Genomic DNA, 20,495 nt, shown 5'->3' on the forward strand with positions numbered 1-20,495 from the left:
AACATCTCTAGGACTTTCCTCGGAAACACTTTCTGCCAAAAGTAGCTTGTCTTTCCAATAACTAAGTAATAAATCCAGAACAGGCCCCAAAGAATCCGCAATGTGCTTGGGAAGCGGTTGAATCTGTTCCGCGCCTTTGTGCATTGAACAAAATCCTTCACGTTTCCATGCAGTGATATCGCCACAATCACAGCACCCACCACCCGTATAGATTACAGAGTAATCATGGTCCTTGTGATTTCCATTCTCAAAACAGGGGACACAAATTGCACATGTTGGATCATGCTGACACGTCCGGCAGCGGTATGCAATATCATTGTTTCCCCAAACAGCCCCGCAGACACCTCGCTGATTAGCACTCATTTTTGCCAGGTGGTCTAATGCTACTTCAGGATCACCTTCGAACATCAACCACTTCAACCAAATTATGCTCTCATGGAATACGCCTTCATCCACTTCCTCCTCATCTGCAGGCAGGATAGCAGACACCAGCTGTCGAATATGCAATCTGTTACTCTTTGCAAAAGCAACTAAACCACGCTGTCCTTGATTCAAGCTGAGATCAGGAATCCCCAGCTGTGAAAGCCTCTGCAAGAAGGAATTTGTATTATATGTTTCAATCCACATTGCAGAACAATTCTCAATTTCTAACACATTTGAGTGGAAAAGTAGCTTCCCGAGAAAAAAGTAGCAACTCACTGAAATAAATGCTAAATTGAGTCTTGTAGAAACCTTCAATTACATACATTAACATCTTATTCTGTTTACTCTATCTATCAAGCGACATTATACAAGAAGTTCTAACTTTTTTCCTTTTTTAATACACATATACCACAAGAATTGAGAAATAAAATAATATAACAAAACTTTTATGAACTATGACAATTCAAGCTTCGCAGAAACTTCAACATCCAAATTTAAAATGAATAAATTGGCTTCTTTAATTATCCATGTTAAATCTTTGAGGCGCAATTCAGGAACACTTCTCATACTCAGAGAGCTCCAGACTTTTCACAGGAAAGAGTAAAAATAATTATACAAATCCAATACAATTCGAGAGGAACAGAAACTTCCATCACTAAAATTATCGGGAAAATTACGGCGCTCCAAATTGTACTTCCAGAGTAATATCAACCTGAATAATAAGATCGTAATGAGATGGAGCAACGGATTCAGACGGCGAATCAATCTCCATCCGAAGCATTTTCCTCATCCAATCGATGCAAGAACACTTATTGATTCCACAGCTTCCACTCTCCAGGGCTGAAGCTCAGTCTCACTCCACAAACACGCGCGCGCACATATAGGTGTAAACAAGTGCATCAATCTTAAGATTAACGTGAGAGAAATTATCAAAAACCCTAGGGAAATTTTTGATGATCTTCAATTCGTACTGCGGCAATTTCTTCTCTCTCTCGCCCTCTCTCAAAGTATAGCTGTGTGTTTAGCTTTTTAAATGTGTTGAATTCCCTTTTTCTATTTTCTGTATTCATTGTGTTTGGACGTATAGCTGTATGTGTTGTACAGTCAAATGACGGTTTAGCGTATACCTCTCGGGAATTATCTTTAAAGATTATATCTGCATTCGGATAGCGTTATACTCCGAACTCCTTTTCTCTTTGATTTTTATTTCATTTTATTCTTCTACTCTTTTATCTTCCCAATTAGCAGAAATGTTTAACATTTTACTTTTTGATAACTAAATAGATAGTACACAAAATATACATATAGCTTTTGCAAAGAAACTCTCTACTTACCATTTCAATCTTCAACGATTGTTAGATTTCAACTATTATTTATTCAACAATTTAAAAGTGTTTGCAAGGGTTTATATTTTTGTACAAATTTTTATTATAGGATAAAAAATTTAATTGTATTAGACACAAAAGTTGAGGGTATTTGTCGAAATAGTTAGACTCTAAAATTAAATTTAATTGTTTTGAAAAGTTCCTTTTTAAAAATGCCTTAGTTGATAAATAACTATATTATCCATATATTTTAAAGAATGCTATGTTTGTTCAACCATTGCACTTGCCATTTGTTAATATAATATCTTCTGATTTATTGGTAAGCCCTGAAGCCCAACCCACCAGTGGTTGGCCCAAGCCCCGACCCAACTCGGTCCCATTAAAACAACTAAACCCTACCAACGTTCATTTGCTTCAACTCTCTCTCTCCCCTCATCCTTGGTTGCACTTCGTCTTCTCTTCCACTCTCTGTTTCTTCACCAACATTTCTCAATGCTTTGGAAACACATTCCACCATCCAAATCTCCCTCATTCTCCTACATTTCTACGGTATAAATTTCTTTTGATCCAAGAAAAATAAATAAGAAAAAGAGAGTGATTGACGAAGAAAAATCGAGAGTCTTTTGAGATGGGGTCTTTGTGATTTGAGCCTTTGTGGCTGTGGTTCTTGGTGCAACTAGTTGGTGGGTTGCCGGCGTCGAGGTTGTGTGTTTCGTCCCCCCTAATCTCGGCTCCTTGAGCCTTTTGAGTTTATTCTGATTTTTTTTATGTTTCTGCTTTATTTTAATGTTATTATAATTATAACTCTGATTATTATAATAGTTGGGCTTGGTTGTATATTTTTTGGACTTAGACAATTGATGGCATAGGCTACATAGGTCTAGTGCAAACCATAAGAAACATAATAGACCCAATAACATTTAAATAAGGAACATTTTCCATTTTCTGCTTTTCAGTTTCTGTTTTAGGGTATTATCCTAGCTTAGATGAAAATGAGCAGCTAGGGGAATAGAAGATGATTTGGAGTTTGCCATAGAAAACTTTTTCAAGATAGATTGAATGTAGGATTTTTTTATTTAAGAGGATTGTAGATTTTTCTTTATTTCTTTCAATATTCGTACCAAGGATTTTCTTAACATCACCTAGATTTTTCATTTCAAAATTTTTTTGTTAAGATTTTTCTTTGGGTATATTGATTCTGCAATTTGTAGTGGAAAAGATTTAAGGCAGAAGTAATTTATAAGTTTTTAAGATTTGGCATATTAACTGTTGAGATGATAGATATTGTTGTTGTCCTTTAGATATTGCTTTGTGATTGCTGAGTGCATCTGTTGAAATATTGTTATTAATCTGGTTGATTATACTATTAATTATCAATTTAATAGTTTCAGCCTTTTTTGATTTCATAATATGGGAAAGAAATCGAGAGAAAAGAATTAATTGGGCATCGGTTACTTTTCAATTAGAAATATGAAGAAAGATGCAACTACCATTAGATTCCAGAATGTCGTCAAAAACATACTTTTAGCAACCAACATGTGTTTCAATTGAGCGTTTAAATCCGAATTAACCCTTTTATTTCATGCACAATTCTTAATGAAACAAAGCCATTTAGTTCACACATAACTCGCCAACCAATAAACCCTAACCCCTCAGTGTTTAAAAAACGATTTAGATCACCTATACTGGCTAATATGTTTCACTTGCAGAATCAAATAAATATACTAACTAATACTTCACATGAAGAACCAAATCAATGCATGCTACATGAATTACTAGAAAATGATATATCAAGTAAGGTGGTATCTTTTTATAATTGTATGCTGCATGTGTTGGGGGTAAAGAAATACTTAGTAAAGTTCGACACGGTCCAATATGTTGGGGGTAAATAAGGTGGTTTCATTTTATAATTGTATGCTGCATGTTTGGATGAGCATTTAACTCTTCACAACTCACTACTCTTCACCAATATGTATAAAAAAAAGTATGAGAGATAGAGAATTTTAAGATAGAGAAAAAAGAATCTTTTCCATACATCGAACCCTGTATCTCCCCACCCCACAAGAGAGAGAGTCTTAAGATGGAAAAGAAAGAATTTTTTCTATAGATGAACCCCATACAAAAAGTAAAAAATTGAGAAAGCCAATTTTGAGTTTTTTTGAAAAGCTTTATTTCAAAATTCGAAGGGAAAAACAAAGGGCTTGTGATTACACTTTCAAGATTGAGTAGTTATCAATTTTAAGTTAGTACTTCTTATGAAAATTTATATTTAAAATTAAATATCCAAACAAATGAAGAAGAGCGATGATCACACATATATATATTTAAGAAAAAACAAAGAAAAAAAAAGATATATCATGCATGTTGCACTTGTAAAGATACTTGTAGTGATGTTGGTGCTGGAGGGGTGGCAAAGGTGGTTCCGAAAAATTAAAATTGAGTGGCTCTGGAAAGAGCACATCATTAACCCTCCAACACCTGTAGAAGTAGTCTCTCTCTAGTATTGGTTCCATCAACAAAGTAAAAATTAACATATGTTAGAGCTTATACAAAATTATAAACTACAATCTAAAATTGAATGGAGTTGAACCATAATATCTATATTGCTTCCTTTATTGTGTTGTGCTCCAACTTTTCTCGTGGCGCACAAAGAGTTCCTTGGAGTATGTGTGTGAGGCAGACAAAGACAAACATAATAGAGAATGGAGGAGACAAGACAAGAGGTAAGCAAGCAATCGATAGGTTATAGGTAATGATCAATTATGTATGTGAGTGTAAGTGTGTAAACATATAAAGAGTGAAGATAATAGAGACACTTCTCACAATTATTTTTTTCCAATATCTACAATGACTTATAAAAGATGTTTTCACTGCAAATTATGCGTTTGAGCTCAACTATAACATGATTCTTTATGTTCGTGAGCTCGCGAACTCACATTTTTTTATATGTAAATATTATTGAAGTACATAATTAATATTATATGCATACAATTCCTCGAAATTTATGTATTTTCTTTGTTATTTTAATATTCTTACCTTATGAAAATTAAGATATTTCTCAATTTTATTGAATTTTCTATTCTTGTCGTTCAATATAAATTTCATATTTCTAAAAGAGGTTTATGCTTAATAGCAATGTGTAACTCAGAAGTTTTACTTCTTTGGGTCAGAAAAAAATAACAATCTTTATTGCCTAAATTAAAAAAATAATACAGAGAATGCCGAAGTTCTATAAACAAAGTGTTCTAATTTACATAAACAAAAGCCTCGAAAACCCATGAGGCTCATACTCGGAAGACAATACGAGACAAGTTCTTCACTATGAAGCAAGTTCAAGACAGGTTTGTCAGGCGAAACTCTTTTCTTGATATCAACGTCACTGGAGTTGTATGATCTGCCACTTCCATTACGTCAGTCGATGATCGATATTAACTTAAGCCATGCTTTCGAAGGCAATCTAATGTCAGCCTGAAGAAAACAAAAGACGAGAGTATTTAACAGTAACGTGCACCACAATTATAACAATCTATGGTCTATCCATACTCGTTTATTAAGACTCAGGGCTCTAGAGTCTATTTGGTTTTATAGTTCTATGCTTACCGAAATAACATCGTCCCACTAAGAACGATGCGAGAAACTAAAGTTTGAAATAGGAATTTAAACACTCAACTAAAACTGTTTTACATTGATTGCTTAAAAAAATGCATTTTGACATCATCCAGAACCAAAGTTGTGTATCTATCTCTTCCTCATTGTCATTTTCTAACGAAAAGCAACCTTTGTCCCTATCCATTCCCTCTCTACCAATTTTTTCTCATATTTAAAAATCAAGAAATGACAAACCATTGTATTTTCCTTTGTACACTACAAAATCCAATGCCTAACTTCTACGGAACCTTCACATTCTCACCATTCTAATTTCGAAGGCATGTGATTATGAATCTTGAGACAGCTTTAAACGTGTTGGATGCTAGAGACTTCAGAGTTGAGGCCTAAACAAGAGATAATCCTCCACTACTTTTGTTGATTCATTCTTGATTCATACACTGTGTTAGGTTCGCATGTTGCTTTCTCAAAACTTTTGTTTGTCATATATTTAAAATTTTTGTACAAATTTTACAAAGCCACCATATCCACATTATTGACATCTGGACTTTGTAGGTGCATCATAGTGAAATATATTGGAATATCATTGTCATACAACCACAAATTGATTCACTTGTGAACTTCAAAAATGAAAAAGCACATACTAAATTGTAAATATTTGCCTAGATGCCAATTATTTTTTATTTGCAAAATACCTGTGGATATATATCTTAAAAAGCTTTTTCACACATAGTTAATAATACACATCTTATATCATCATTTATCACAAGTAAAATTAATTACGCACTTCTTTGAAAACCCAAAAGATAATCCAGTTTCCCAAAACTAGGAAACAAAGTGCATCTTAAGTTTTCTAAAGAACTACAGAAAATATTTTAAATCAGTTATTATTTACAGAAATAAAAATTTTAACACATTTCTTTTTTTATTTTCAGAATACCTGTGGATATATATCTTAAAAAGCTTTTTCACACAAACATAGTTAATAATATTTTATGCACTTCTTTGAAAACCCAAAAGTTAATCCAGTTTTTTCCAAAACTAGGAAACAAAGTGCATCTTAAGTTTTCCAAAGAACTACAGAAAATATTTTAAATCAGTTATTATTTACAGAAATAAAAATTTTAACACATTTCTTGGAAGTCAAAAGTTGCGACATTTCATGCATTTTATCCGAAGTACATGAATAATTGATTAAATACATTTGAAACTTTGTCTATTTATCTTTCATTTTCTTTGAAGAGAAGTTAGAACACTTCATACTAATTTTGAAAACAGCAGTGCGCAAAAAAAGAACACTTGAGAAGAGAAAACAAATCCTTTTGTAAAAAAAAAAAACTTAAGTTTTGTTAGTAATCAGTAAAAGTAAAAAAGTTCTCCATTTCAATATTTATTAAGTTACCAAAACATTATATTCTTTAAAAATCATCTACCAATCTGACATTACAAAAATTTCACAAAAAACTACCAACTCATCTTGGATTTAAATTGGCATCTAGACAAGCATTGTACATTTTAGCATAGGATTTCATTTCAAAAGTTCACAAATCAAATAATTCATTGTTGTATAATATAGATATTCCAATATATTTTTCAATAATGCACCTGCAAAGATAAAGATTAGCAACATGAACCGATATGGTTTCTGTAAATTCATACAAGAATGATAAATGTATAACAACAAATTCTTTTGAAACAAGCGCATGAAGCAAACCCAACTCAATAAATGAATTAAGAATAAATCCACAAAAAGAGGAGGTTCATTCTCCAATTTAAGTCTAAACTTGATGCTTGCATCCTTCACATTTTGAGCAACCTCAAAATCCATGATCCCATTATTTCCAAATCAAATGGTGATAGTGAGGGCTTTCCACAGAAATCAGTGCATTAAATTTGAGTTTTGTAGTTTACAAAGTGTAAATTCAATAGTTTCACCCTTTATTGATTTCATAATATGGGAAAAAAATCGAGAGACAAGAATTAATTGGGCATCGGTTACCTTTCAGTTAGAAACATGAAGAGAGGAAAATGAAGATACAACTACCATTAGGTTCCAGAATGTCGTCAAAAAACATACTTTTAGCAACCAACATGTGTTTCAATTGAGCGTTTAAATCCGAATTAACCCTTTTGTTTCCCGCACAATCCTTAATGAAACGAAGCCATTTAGTTCGCACATAACTCGCTAACCAATAAACCCTAGCTCCTAAGTGTTTAACAAACGATTATAGATCACCTATACTAACTAATACGTTTCACTTGTAGAATCAAATAAATGCATGTTACATACTAACTAATACTTCACATGAAGAACCAAATAAATGCATGTTACATGTATTACTAGAAAATGATATATCAAGTAAGGTGGTATCCTTTTATAATTGTATGCTGCATGTGCTGGGGGTAAAGAAATACTTAGTAAAGTTCGACACGGTCCAACCTCTTACATCAATCTGTCAAAGTTTAGAGAATCACATGTATGCATCAAAACAGAGATAGGTGAAACTGATTGATATCAAAGATAATAGTAGGAAAAGCAAAGGCATTACTTACTACTCCTAAGACCCAGAGTCGCCGATCAAGGTGAATATATCACTACATGGCTTTCCATTAGCTTCAGACACTTGTCCTATTCTAGATTGCGTAAAACCATCAACACGACCTCACACACGGAAACAAAATAATTGGCATCACATTCACACAGGTAAAATGCAGAACTAGTAAGTAACGTTTTTGAAGCATAACATGCATGCATTTATATTGTCGCCAAGACTCACTGTCTTTCCTATCCCAATGGTAGAAAGATCAACCAACAGCCCAAGATGACAAGCCAATACAAAGCCTGCAGACTTTCCAATGATTTCAGTAAGGACAAATAGTGGCATAACAATGAAATCCATAGAAAGGGAGCTGCAGTAACCATGTATATTAAGGAAAAATACAGTAACCATGACCATCCGGAGGCGTGGTAACCCACATTTTCTAACCATAAAATCATTCCATACCTATAATACAATAAATTCACAAAGAGACGACACCCAGAAAACTGATAGAAAATAGAGTTTCTAGAAACTCCAAATTTGTCAAGACGAATCAAAAGCAAGCCAAACAAGAGTTAAAGATTTCGCAATGTGACTCTCCAATTCAAAGTAAGAATCTGCTGAAGTTACAGAAAGCTTGATATCGCAAAAGAATGACACCAGAAATTAAATCTCACATAAAACGATCCCAAAACATGTAGTTTTACTTGAAAATTTCATCACATGTGACAAGGAAAAACAGGGCAAACTTATGAAAATAAAACCTCTAATAGTGGGAAATGGAGGATCAACCACAATGGCCACAACACATTATTCTTGTAAATAGAGCAAGCATCCATAAATTTCAAAATTATACCAATGATTTAGCAATTCCAGAAGAAAACATGAAAAAGAAAAATAAATAAAATAAAGGGAAGGAAAAAAAACTGGTTATTTCACCAAGAAGCATGGAACACAATAATTCACAAGAAGAGCAATCAATTGTACCATATCAAGAATCAGAATAATAAAACTGAAAACAAGAAAATGGAGTTCATATATAAGACCTCTCAAGAACATGAGGAATTCGAACCTTAATATTGGAGGAATCTTGATGCACGACTTCAAGAGTAGAAATGTCCAAAACTACCAGGGTTGCCCAAGCAATTGACGAGTCATTTCTTGAGAAACTCAAGTCAACCCCCCCAACATGCTTGAGGATTTCACCGTTGGAATCTTGATTTTTTTTCTATCCCCTCAGAATTGGTCCTTCATTGGGGGTAACTTCCAGTCGAATTCATCATCTGTTATCAGCCGTTTCTTGAGTGAATCTTGGATTCTGAAAGGATACTAGAACCATTAGTAAAATTTCGATTGACACAAGAAAGCAATAAACTATAACAGGAAAAAGAGAAATTGCGAAACTTACTCAATCCATTCGTTCAGAAATTGGGAGAGATGTTGTTAGTCCCTGAAGTGGAAAAAGAATGAAATTAGAGGAAAAGGAAAGAAGAGAAGAAAGAGTGGACTGTTCTTCTACCGTCTGTGTGTTGTGAGAGTGATTCTCATATTATAGGGGAATTTATTTAAAAAATGGAGGAAAAAAGAAAAATTAGAAAAGTATGTGTTTTGGAAAAATTTAGAAAAGTAACTGGCATCGCAGTTACTCACCGTGGTGCCACAATTTTTTATTTACAAAAGAAATTTCTCTATGTCTCCGAGTGACATTGTTTTTTTTAAAAAAAAAAATTTAATGTGTCACCGCGATGATAAATTTTTTTTTTTAAAAAAATTATTTTATTTCAAGATTAATTGCTGTCAACTTCTCGTTAAAATTTTGGCACCATCATGGCGAGTTGTCAACCATCAATTATACCGTTCGACTCCTCTTGATGAGACAAACATTTCCCCACAAACAATTTCAAGTTTTATCAATCGTAAATAATGAATTTTTAGTACGAACACCGCACATTTTGGCCATCGATTCGCCGCCACCGGAGCGACCCACGATCACGAACCACCACCACTGGACTCGCCTCGACCTAACGGTTCTAATGAGACCAACCTAGTTCAATTTTATTGAATATTTGTTAAGATATGAAAATTTGAAAATTTTTCTGCCGAAAATTCGCGCTAAAGCTGTTTGCTGCCATTTCTCCACCGTCAGGACGAATCACAGATTAAGACCATAGCCGTTCGAATCCTTTCGTCCAGACGATTCCAACAAGACCAATCTTGCTCAATTTCATCAAGTATTTGTTTGTTCAATTAAAATACATATGTTTTAAAATAGTTATAATTTTATTAAAACAAATTTTCGGCGGAAAAATTTTCAAATTTTCATGTCTCAACAAATATTTAATAAAATTGAACTAGGTTGGTCTTGTTAGAACCATTAGGTCGAGGCGAGTCCAATGGTGGTGGTTCGTGATCGTGGGTCGCTCCGGTGGCGGCGAATCGACGGCCGAAAGGTGCGGTGTTCGTGCTAAAAATTTATTATTTACGATTGATAAAACTTAAAATTATTTGGGGGGAAATGTTCGTCTCATCAAGAGGAGTCGAACGGTATATTTGATAGTTGACAACTCGCCATAATGATGCCGAAATTTCAACGAAAATTTGACCGCAATTCGTCGTGAAATAAAATATTTTTTTAAAAAAAAAAAAAAATTTGTCACCGCGGTGACACATTAATTTTTTTTTTTTTAAAATAATGTCATCGCGGTTGAGCACTGCGGTGACATAGAGAATTTTTTTTTTTAAATAAAAAATTGTGGCATCGCGGTGAGTAACTGCGGTGCCACTTACTTTTCTAAATTTTTCCAAAACACATTACTTTTCTAATTTTTCTTTTTTTCTGTATTTTTTAAATAAATTCTCCCATATTCTATGCTTATATTTATAGTCATATATCAGAGTAATTTGCAAAAATAACAAAATGTCCCGCTCCATTTGCTATAATGGTAAACCCGTTCAGTATCCGGGTCGGATCGCCGAGATCCTTCAAGAGTCCTTCGTTAAGCGCCAACCATAAAATAATTTACTAAAATGAAATGAACAAGAGAAAAAAGAAACTCTTAAAATATATATATATATACTCATATAATATAGATATATATTATTAAAATAATAAAAGTATGTATAAAATATGTATATACATATACAATATACTGAAACATCAAATTTGACCATCAATTTAAATATATATATTTAGACACTAAATTGTACAACTTGCAAAAAAGATTACATTAAACGGGGGTACTTAGGTCTGGCAAAAGGATTTTATTTAATTTAGACATTTGCTATTTTTATTACTGCCTAATTGTTAACTAAATTAAAATTTTAAATTTGTGGTTGCTATGTTGTTTTTTTGGAAAATTTCTATATATATATGACTCAGGAAAAATCATTATTGATAAATGTATCCGTCTATATATTTAATAACTGTAGTTTCATTTAATTTGTTTAAGAAGAATAAGTTTACCTAAAGTTGAATTCAATCATTAATATATGTGTAATCCGTAAAACTTACAATTTTCTATATATTGAACTTGCTATAGAGCATCATAATAAATTTAGTGTCCGCACATAGAAAATACAAAATGGATTCCATATACATATAATTTAATTTCAATTATGTATCACCAATCTCAACAATAGGTTTATAGGCCTTATATTTCTAAAATCTCTTAAATTGCCAAGGATGGTACAACACATTTGTAGGGAATTATGGAAAAGTCATTGTTGCAATGTGTATTATATGATTTACTAAATCTACTATTCATGTGGTAAATTAATTATACACGGTCAATGAGTAGTTTTGTTCAGTAAAATTTTGTGGTGATTTTTTTGGCCTACATTTGGTGTTTTATATTGCCACGTCAGTATAATGTGTCGTCATCTTTATTATTTGTTATGACGTGTATGATCATGTCTATACCCGAATCCTGGTTATGGGTCCATTGTCGAGTGTTAATAAGGCATATCGGATGATTCTTCTAGTGGAAAAACAACGTCGAGTTAACTTGGGGCTGAAAGATGAATATGAAAATAGTACCATACACATGTCAAAACTGTTGTGATGAGAAAGGAGATGGTTCGTTAGCTGATCTGAGCTAGCAAGCATAGCTGGACGTTCCATTTCTCTTTCCCGCATGTATATGTATTCTACTGTTCACACAACTATTAACAGCGTGTGAGAACTAATTTCCACAGAGAACATAGTATGGCTTCTTCTCTCTTTCGTGATATCACAGAGAAAATCATGTTTTTGACGTGTCAAAAGACAGGAAGACAAAAAGCAGTCTCCATTTTAGAAAACCAAAATTCGGCTACATCTTCTGTGACATGGATGGTAAGATACTACAAGGGGTGATGGTTTAGTATTTTCCTTCTTTTCTTTTAAAGTATACACAATGCCACTTAATCCTTGTTTGACAGTGATGCTTCTGTCATTGGCTCGCTCTTGTTAGGAAATGGATCGGGTTAAGATGGATAACAGGTGGAATATGAAGGCGATAAAAGACACACGAATTTGTTAACCCAGTTTGGATATAAATCCTACGTCTGGGGGCGATACCAAGCCAGGAGAAAACACTCAAAGAGGAGGAAAATTGAGGAGTACAACACACACACACTTGTATGCAAGTCTTCACCACACGTGAAAAACAACACTCACCCTCGTCTCAACTCTTTCTTTTCTCTCTACTCTATTCTACTCTGCTCTGCAAAACAATGCTAATAAGAGTAGAATATATATAGCCATGACTTATCCTTTTTCCAACTCAACTTGGGATTTCTAAGTTGAATCGGGTTATCCTTCTCCAACTCAACTTGGGAATTCTAAGTTGAATCAGGTTATCCTTTTCTTCTTCAAATCAATCTTCACAACTTAACAATCTCCCACTTGAAGATTGATTAGCTTTTCTCCACTTCTTTCTTGGTACCGCCGGGTTTGTCCACTCTAGTCATCAAGGCCAGTCGAAGCCGTACACAGCTTCAACTTCTCCATCGCAACCGCCTTGGTCAGCATGTCCGCAGGATTCTTTTCTCCTTGGATCTTCTCCAGCTGCAGTGCCTTCTTCTCCAGAAGTTGTCGGATGAAATGGTACTTGATCTCGATGTGCTTTGTCCGCGAATGGAACGCGGGATTCTTTGCCAGATGGATCGCACTCTGACTATCACTATGAAGAATCACATCTGCCTGAGGTTTCCCTAATCCACCCAACAAGTGTTGCAGCCAAATGAGCTCCTTAGCTGCCTCAGTAACTGCCACGTACTCAGCTTCCGTCGTGGACAGTGTGACAACCTTCTGCAACTTTGAGACCCAGGATACGGCTGTACCGCCATATGTGAACACGTACCCTGTAGTGCTCCTCCTTTTGTCATAGTCACTCCCTGCAAAATCAGCGTCAACAAACCCAAACAAGGTAAGCTTGCCCTTACCAAACACCAATGCTCGGTCCTTAGTACCCCTCAGGTACCTAAGAATCCATTTCACAGCTTCCCAGTGCATCACTCCTGGATTGCTCATAAAACGGCTAACTACTCCCACTGCATGTGCTATATCCGGTCGAGTACAGATCATAGCATACATCAGGCTCCCAATTGCTGAGGCATACGGTGTGACTCTCATCTTTGCACGTTCGGAGTCAGTCTGGGGCGAATCACTGTTGGATAGTTTGAACTGATTTCCCAATGGCGTTCCAACCGGTTTTGCATTTTCCATCTTGAATCTGCATAATACCTTCTCAATATAATCAGATTGAGATAACCATAATTTACCAATACCTTTGTCCCTTGTGATTTTCATGCCCAATATCTGTCTTGCTTCGCCAAGATCTTTCATGTCAAACTTCCTCGATAACTGATCCTTGAGCCTATTGATCTCCTTGACATTTGATCCTGCTATCAACATGTCATCAACATACAGGAGTAGAATGATAAAAAACTCATCGAACCTCTTCACGTAGCAGCAATGATCAGCATTGCATCTAGAGAAACCTATCTCTAGCATGAAGTTGTCAAACTTCCTGTACCACTGCCGCGGAGCCTGTTTCAATCCATACAGGCTTTTCTTCAGGCGACACACCTGCTGATCATCTCCATTATACCCCTCTGGTTGTACCATGTATATCTCCTCCTCAAGATCCCCGTGTAGGAAGGCTGTCTTTACATCCATCTGTTGTAACTCCAAGTTCTCTGCCGCTACCATGCTCAACACAAGACGAATAGTAGTTAACTTGACAACAGGTGTAAAAACATCAGTAAAGTCAATACCGTATCTTTGTTGGAATCCCTTTACTACGAGTCTTGCCTTGTACCGCTTCTTCCCGTCTGATTCTTCCTTAACCCGATAGACCCATCTGTTCTGTAGGGCCTTCTTTCCTTTTGGGAGCTGACACAATTCCCATGTGTTGTTTTTCTTCAACGAGTTCATCTCGTCGTTCATCGCAAGCTCCCACTTGCTCTTGTGGACATCATTGACTGCCTCTGCGTAACATTCGGGTTCTCCACAATCAGACAAAAGCAAGTAATAAAGAGAGGGGGAGTACCTATCTGGGGCCCTTCTCAGCCTCGGTTCTCGACCCAGTGCCAAGGGTGTGCTGCTTTCAGTAATCGGTTCCTCCGATACTGGTTCTGGCTCTATCTCCGTTTGTTCGGTTTCGTCCGTCTGAACTCCCACTGAATCCGTATCTGCTGGTCTCATGATCCCGGAATTTGAAATGTCGAGATCAACAAATTCCCTTTCCTTCTTGTCATCGTCCGGGCTTACCTTCCTGTCGTTGTACATTACATCCTCATTGAATATAACATTCGATTTTGATCATCCCAGAATCTATACCCCAATTCGTCAGTCCCATACCCACTGAATGTACATTTAATCGACTTAGCATCCAGCTTAGTCCGATCATCGTTCAAAATATAGGCTGAACAACCAAACGTACGTAAGAAAGAAAGATCCACTTTCTTACCACTCCATACCTCTTCTGGTATCCTGTTGTTCAACGGGACAGAAGGCCCTCGATTGATCAAGAAAGCAGCCGTATTGACTGCATCTGCCCAAAACATCTTTGGTAGTCCGCTCTTCAATCGCATGCATCTCGCACGCTCATTCAGTGTTCTGTTCATCCTCTCTGCAACGCCATTTTGCTGAGGTGTCCCCGGGATTGTTTTCTGCATTCGGATTCCATGGTCGGCACAGTAATTCTTGATACCTTCACTGCTGTACTCGCCACCATTATCCGATCTGAGACATTTCACTTGTAGACCTGTCTCATTTTCCACTAGTGCCCTCCATCTCCTGAATGTATCAAAGGCATCAGATTTTCTTTTTAAGAAATACACCCATACCTTTCTAGTGGAATCATCGACGAATGTCATGTAGTACGTTGATCCACCAAGAGATGACACTGGTGCTGGCCCCACAAATCGATGTGAACAAGCTCCAACTTTTTTTTCCTCGGAGTTCTTCCTGTGGTCAAGAAGCTCACCCGCTTCTGCTTTCCGAACACGCAGTGTTCACAATGACCCACCTCCACCGATTTTAACTCGGGCAACCGTCCTTTCGACTTCAGCACGTTCATTCCTTTCTCGCTCATGTGGCCCAAGCGATTGTGCCACAGGTTAGCCTGCGATACAGTTCCTGCAAAGGGGATGTTTGAACGGGATCCTCCCGCCATGTAGAGCGTTCCCGACTTTAGTCCTCGAGCCAAAGTCATTGCTCCCCGACTGATCTTCCACTTCGCGTCTCCAAACGTCGTGTGGAATCCATCACTATCCAGCTGTCCGACTGAGATCAAGTTCCTTTTCAGTCCTGGTATGTGTCTCACATCATGTAGGGTCCAGCATGACCCATTCGTTGATTTGATCCGCACATCTCCCTTTCCTACAATCTTGAGGGGTTTGTTATCTGCAAGATAAACTAAGCCAAAATCACCTGAGGTGTATGGCTCCATGATGTCTTTGTTGCTGCATGAGTGGAATGAGGCCCCTGAATCCACAACCCAATCATCGGAAGAACTGCTCACACTCAACAAGAGTGCATCCGTGATCTCCTCCGTCGCGGCATTCGCTGTCCGGCCCTCCTTTTCCTTCTTTGGCGCCCGACATTCGCTTTTCATGTGTCCGGGCTTCTCGCAGTTCCAACACACCATCTCCTTCTTGCCCTTGTTCTTCCCCCTGGACCTTAACCTTGACCTTCCACGGTATTTACCCCGTGTGTCAGGTCTCCCTCTGGACTCTGTATGTAGTGCAGAGCCAGATGATCCACCCGTTTGCTTTCTACGGGTTTCCTCGTTCAACATCATGTCCCTGATGTTGTCGAACTTCATCTTCTCCTTCCCAGACGAAGTGCTCACCGAAGTAACAACCACATCCCAACTGTCAGGTAAAGATGAAAGCAAAATTAACGCTTTTACCTCATCGTCAAACACGATATCCACAGACGCCAGCTGTGTCGTGAGTTGGTTGAAGTCATTGAGGTGATCGGCCACCGACTTCCTCTCCTCCATCTGCAACCTGAATAGTTTTTTCATCAGCATAACCTTGTTCATTGCTGAGGGTTTCTCGTACATATCGGCAAGAGTCTGTAGAACTTCCTTCGTGCTCTTTGCTCCCTTCACATGATAGGCGACATTCCGAGAGAGCGACAGGATTATTGCGCTCATCGCCTTTCGATCGAGCACCTTCCATTCTTCATCACTCGTCTTCTCGGACTTCTCTGCAAGTGGTTCGTACAGGTCCTTCCCGTACAGGTAGGCCTCCATCTGCATACGCCAAAACCCAAAGTCGGAACCATTGAACCGTTCGACTGGAAACTTTCCCTCCATCTTAACTCCTTGAACCAGGCTCTGATACCAGTTGTTAGGAAATGGATCGGGTTAAGATGGATAACAGGTGGAATATGAAGGCGATAAAAGACACACGAATTTGTTAACCCAGTTTGGATATAAATCCTACGTCTGGGGGCGATACCAAGCCAGGAGAAAACACTCAAAGAGGAGGAAAATTGAGGAGTACAACACACACACACTTGTATGCAAGTCTTCACCACACGTGAAAGACAACACTCACCCTCGTCTCAACTCTTTCTTTTCTCTCTACTCTATTCTACTTTGCTCTATTCTACAAAACAATGCTAATAAGAGTAGTATATATATAGCCATGACTTATCCTTTTTCCAACTCAACTTGGGATTTCTAAGTTGAATCGGGTTATCCTTCTCCAACTCAACTTTGAATCGGGTTATCCTTCTCCAACTCAACTTGGGATTTCTAAGTTGAATCAGGTTATCATTTTCTTCTTCAAATAAATCTTCACAACTTAACAGCTCTGTGATAGACTCGTCCAACTGCAATAGATATTCTGAAGATGGTAACTTGACTGGAAAATAAGGCATTATTTCAGAGTTTCTCCCTGGGTTTTGCGTACAAGCCTCGCTTCGCGGACATATGTTCTTTTCACCAAATGAAATTATGGCTTCATTTTAATGGTACTTTCTTTTCAAATTGAACATTATGACAAGATTCTCAGCTGTATTACCAAGTTTCTCTTTACACAACATTCAGAAAAATAGAATAGTCATTCATCTTCCCTTGAAGAGTGAATTCCTGCCATTCTATGTCTTCCTGGTTCTGATAAAATTAGGCATAAGCCCCATGGGTACTGGGTTACAGAGCAAGAAATGGAGAGGACTGAAGTTGTGTTTTAATTCATTCAACGAGAACTGGTACAACTTCAGTTTAAATACATATACAAAGGCGGTGAATAAGAAACTGTGTAACTAACTAAAACAGAAATAACAACTCAGATTCCAAATCAGTTGCCACCTAAGCCACTAATGAAAGTGTAAAGCACAACTAATAAAAATGTAACCAAGGAAAAACACGACTTCTTCACTGCAGAATCAGAGTAGCAGAAACAGAGTTAGAAGAAAAAGATGTTGCAATCTGTGAAGGAGATGGAGCTTGAGCTGAATTCAACAGGTTCTACCAATCTCTTTCTCATATGTGGAGTGATGGGATACACATTAGGAAATTCTTACATTCGTGGGTCTGCAGAGCAAATGCTTTTCTTGTAGAATATTCTTTTGACTGCAACCCATAAATATGGACATGATTGGGTTAAATAGATTATTGCAGAGATCACAACAAGACAGGACAGAGGCTGGTGAATGAGAGGTCCAATGGGAAGATCCATGTTTTAAGTGTATTCAAGGTTATTATTAGTTGTTTGCCGTGTTTATGCATGTAAATGAAATGCTTAAATTAATTGCTTTGAACTACAAATTGTCTAATATTTCTCTATTCAACTATGAATTATAGGGATTGCTTTATTTGGTTCCGTACTTGCTTAATAAGTTGAGCTATGCCATAATAATTACATGAACCCTCATTGATGTGGTGAACTCAGCCACAACGAGATCAACTACACTTTGATGGTGCAACACTATCTTTTACTTGTTTCTTGCAATTACTACTTTCTTGAATCCAGCGCAACAAGTTATTTGATATGCTTGATAAATAATGCTCTCTTTCCACTACTCATGTTTAAGTCATATAAACATATGTCTAATACTTTGTAAGTGGTGTTGCGTCACATTAAAAATTGAAAGAATATAAAATAAAAAGAGGAACTTAAATCACAAAGGCTTTTTCCACTGAAGACCAAAAGTACTACAAACAAAGTATTCTTTATTTACAATAGGTCAAATTTGTTCATGAAAGCTAGTGTGTTATTGTGAAGCAAGTTGACGACTAGATCATTTGGCTAACACTTGTGGGGATCATCTTCACTAGCATTACCCTGCACATAATCAACAATATCAGTATCGTTTAAAGTATGTAAGGAGCAAAATGCATAATGTATCTATCTATACACATCTATTACGATTGAAGGCTCTAGAGTTTGTATTTGGTTTTTCAATTATGTGCTTGCCAAAATAACTTCATCTCGTTAAAAACTGTGCGGGGAAATTTAAGAATTGAAGTAGGAGATTCAAACACTCAATTGTTTCACATTGACCGCTAAAAAGAATGTGCTTTTTGACACTATCTAGAACCACATGATAACCTAATGTATCTATCTCTTCCTCTCTACCATTTTTCTAACCAAAGACGCAACCTTTGTCCCTATCTAGTTATCCTCCACCGATTTTTTTTTCCATATTTTAAAATTCAAGAAAGGGTGAAACCATTGCATTTTTTCTTTGTATACTTCAAATCCAAAAAATGTACGTGATTTCTATGAAATCTTCACATTCTCAACATTCTAACTCGGAAGTAATGGGATTATGAACGTTGAGGTCAGTTTAAATGTGAAGAATGCAAGGTAATTCGGAGTTGACGCCTAAAGGGGAGATAATCCTCCACTATTTTTGTTAATTTATTCCCAAATTATTCATTGTGTTAGGTTTTATCCAATTTGCTTTTTCAAAACCTTTTGATTGTCATACATTTAAAAGTTTTGTACAAATTGTACAGAAACACCATATTTGTCCATGTCGACATCCAAACTGTGCAGGTGTATCATAGTAAAATTTATTGAAAATCACTACTATGCAACCACAAATTAGTTTATTTTTGAACTTCAGAAATAAAATATCATACACTACACGGTAAAGCGGTTGTCTAGATGCCAATCTCATTGTTTATTTTTAAATTACTTGTACACCTTTCATCTTAAAAGATTTGTTCCCACATCTTGGCGAGTAGCAATATAGGTAATGCATGTATTTCTTTAAGTATTATCAATACAATTATTTATCACAACAAAAAAGTTAATTATACACTTTTTTGGAATTCTAAAGAAAAAAAAAATTCATTTATTCAAAAGTAATAAATCGAATGCACTTCAAACTTCAAAGGGTTCCTAAGAACACAAAAATTGCTTTAAATGATAATAAAAAAAATTTCATTTGTTCAAAAGTAATAAATCGAATGCACTTCAAACTTCAAAGGGTTCCCAAGAATACAAAAACTGCTTTAAATGACAATAAAAATCAATTAATGATTTTCTTTGAAAATAAAAACATGTGACTTTTTTAGGCACTTATCCACAAACAAGTAAATGAAATACATCTATATACTTATTAAAATTGCACAAAAAATTCAAACTTCGTAAATTTATCATAAAGAAATTAGTGCATTTTGATACTGATTTTGAAAACATGAGTTGATAACACAAAGCACTTGACAAGAAAAAATAAATTTTAGTAAAAGAATAAAAAAGAAAATAATTTTTTTTAGAAATATACTATGGTTGATTACTCAATAAAACTAAAAAAATTCCCATATCTAGTATTAATTTGTTCATTAAAAAATATTTATCAAATGTTTGAGATTACGTATATTTTCAAAATTCACAAAATCTTCTTAAAAATTTTTAATTGGCATCTAGACAACCGCTCTACGCTTTAGCATAGTATTTAATTTCCCAAAGTCCACAAAATAAAATAACTCATAATTGGATAATATAGATTTTTCGATATTTTTCTATGATACACCTGCAAACATAAGATGTTAAACATGAACCAACATGATTTCTGTAAATTCATACAATAATTTTAAATGTATAACAACAAAAAGTTTCAAAACAAGCTCATGAAGAAAACCCAACAAGA

At 35.9% G+C, this 20,495-nt stretch overlaps 1 protein-coding gene and 2 long non-coding RNA genes across 3 annotated transcripts in view; all 3 read right to left on the reverse strand.

Annotated features, from left to right (window-relative positions):
- Positions 1 to 1,454, reverse strand: part of LOC105161474 (E3 ubiquitin-protein ligase PRT6) — a 15,097-nt gene extending 13,643 nt beyond the window's left edge. Inside the window, exons 1-2 of the mRNA XM_011079176.2 lie at positions 1,136 to 1,454; positions 4 to 588 (exon numbers count right to left, since the gene is read on the reverse strand). Of these exons, the coding sequence (XP_011077478.1) occupies positions 4 to 588; positions 1,136 to 1,213 (663 nt within the window). The 5' untranslated portion in view covers positions 1,214 to 1,454. The remainder of the gene's footprint in view (positions 1 to 3; positions 589 to 1,135) is intronic.
- On the reverse strand, positions 4,923 to 9,443 carry LOC105161475. The gene is made up of 3 exons (XR_002287062.1): positions 9,303 to 9,443; positions 8,967 to 9,212; positions 4,923 to 5,216 (listed from the first exon to the last, which is right to left on the reverse strand). It is a non-coding gene; the product is annotated as an uncharacterized LOC105161475 (long non-coding RNA).
- Positions 18,515 to 20,495, reverse strand: part of LOC105161476 — a 4,406-nt gene continuing 2,425 nt past the window's right edge. Inside the window, exon 4 of the long non-coding RNA XR_002287071.1 lies at positions 18,515 to 18,679. This is a non-coding gene — a long non-coding RNA (uncharacterized LOC105161476). The remainder of the gene's footprint in view (positions 18,680 to 20,495) is intronic.

Source organism: Sesamum indicum, linkage group LG5 (genome assembly GCF_000512975.1).
Source record: "Sesamum indicum cultivar Zhongzhi No. 13 linkage group LG5, S_indicum_v1.0, whole genome shotgun sequence".
Classification (NCBI taxonomy): Eukaryota; Viridiplantae; Streptophyta; class Magnoliopsida; order Lamiales; family Pedaliaceae; genus Sesamum; species Sesamum indicum.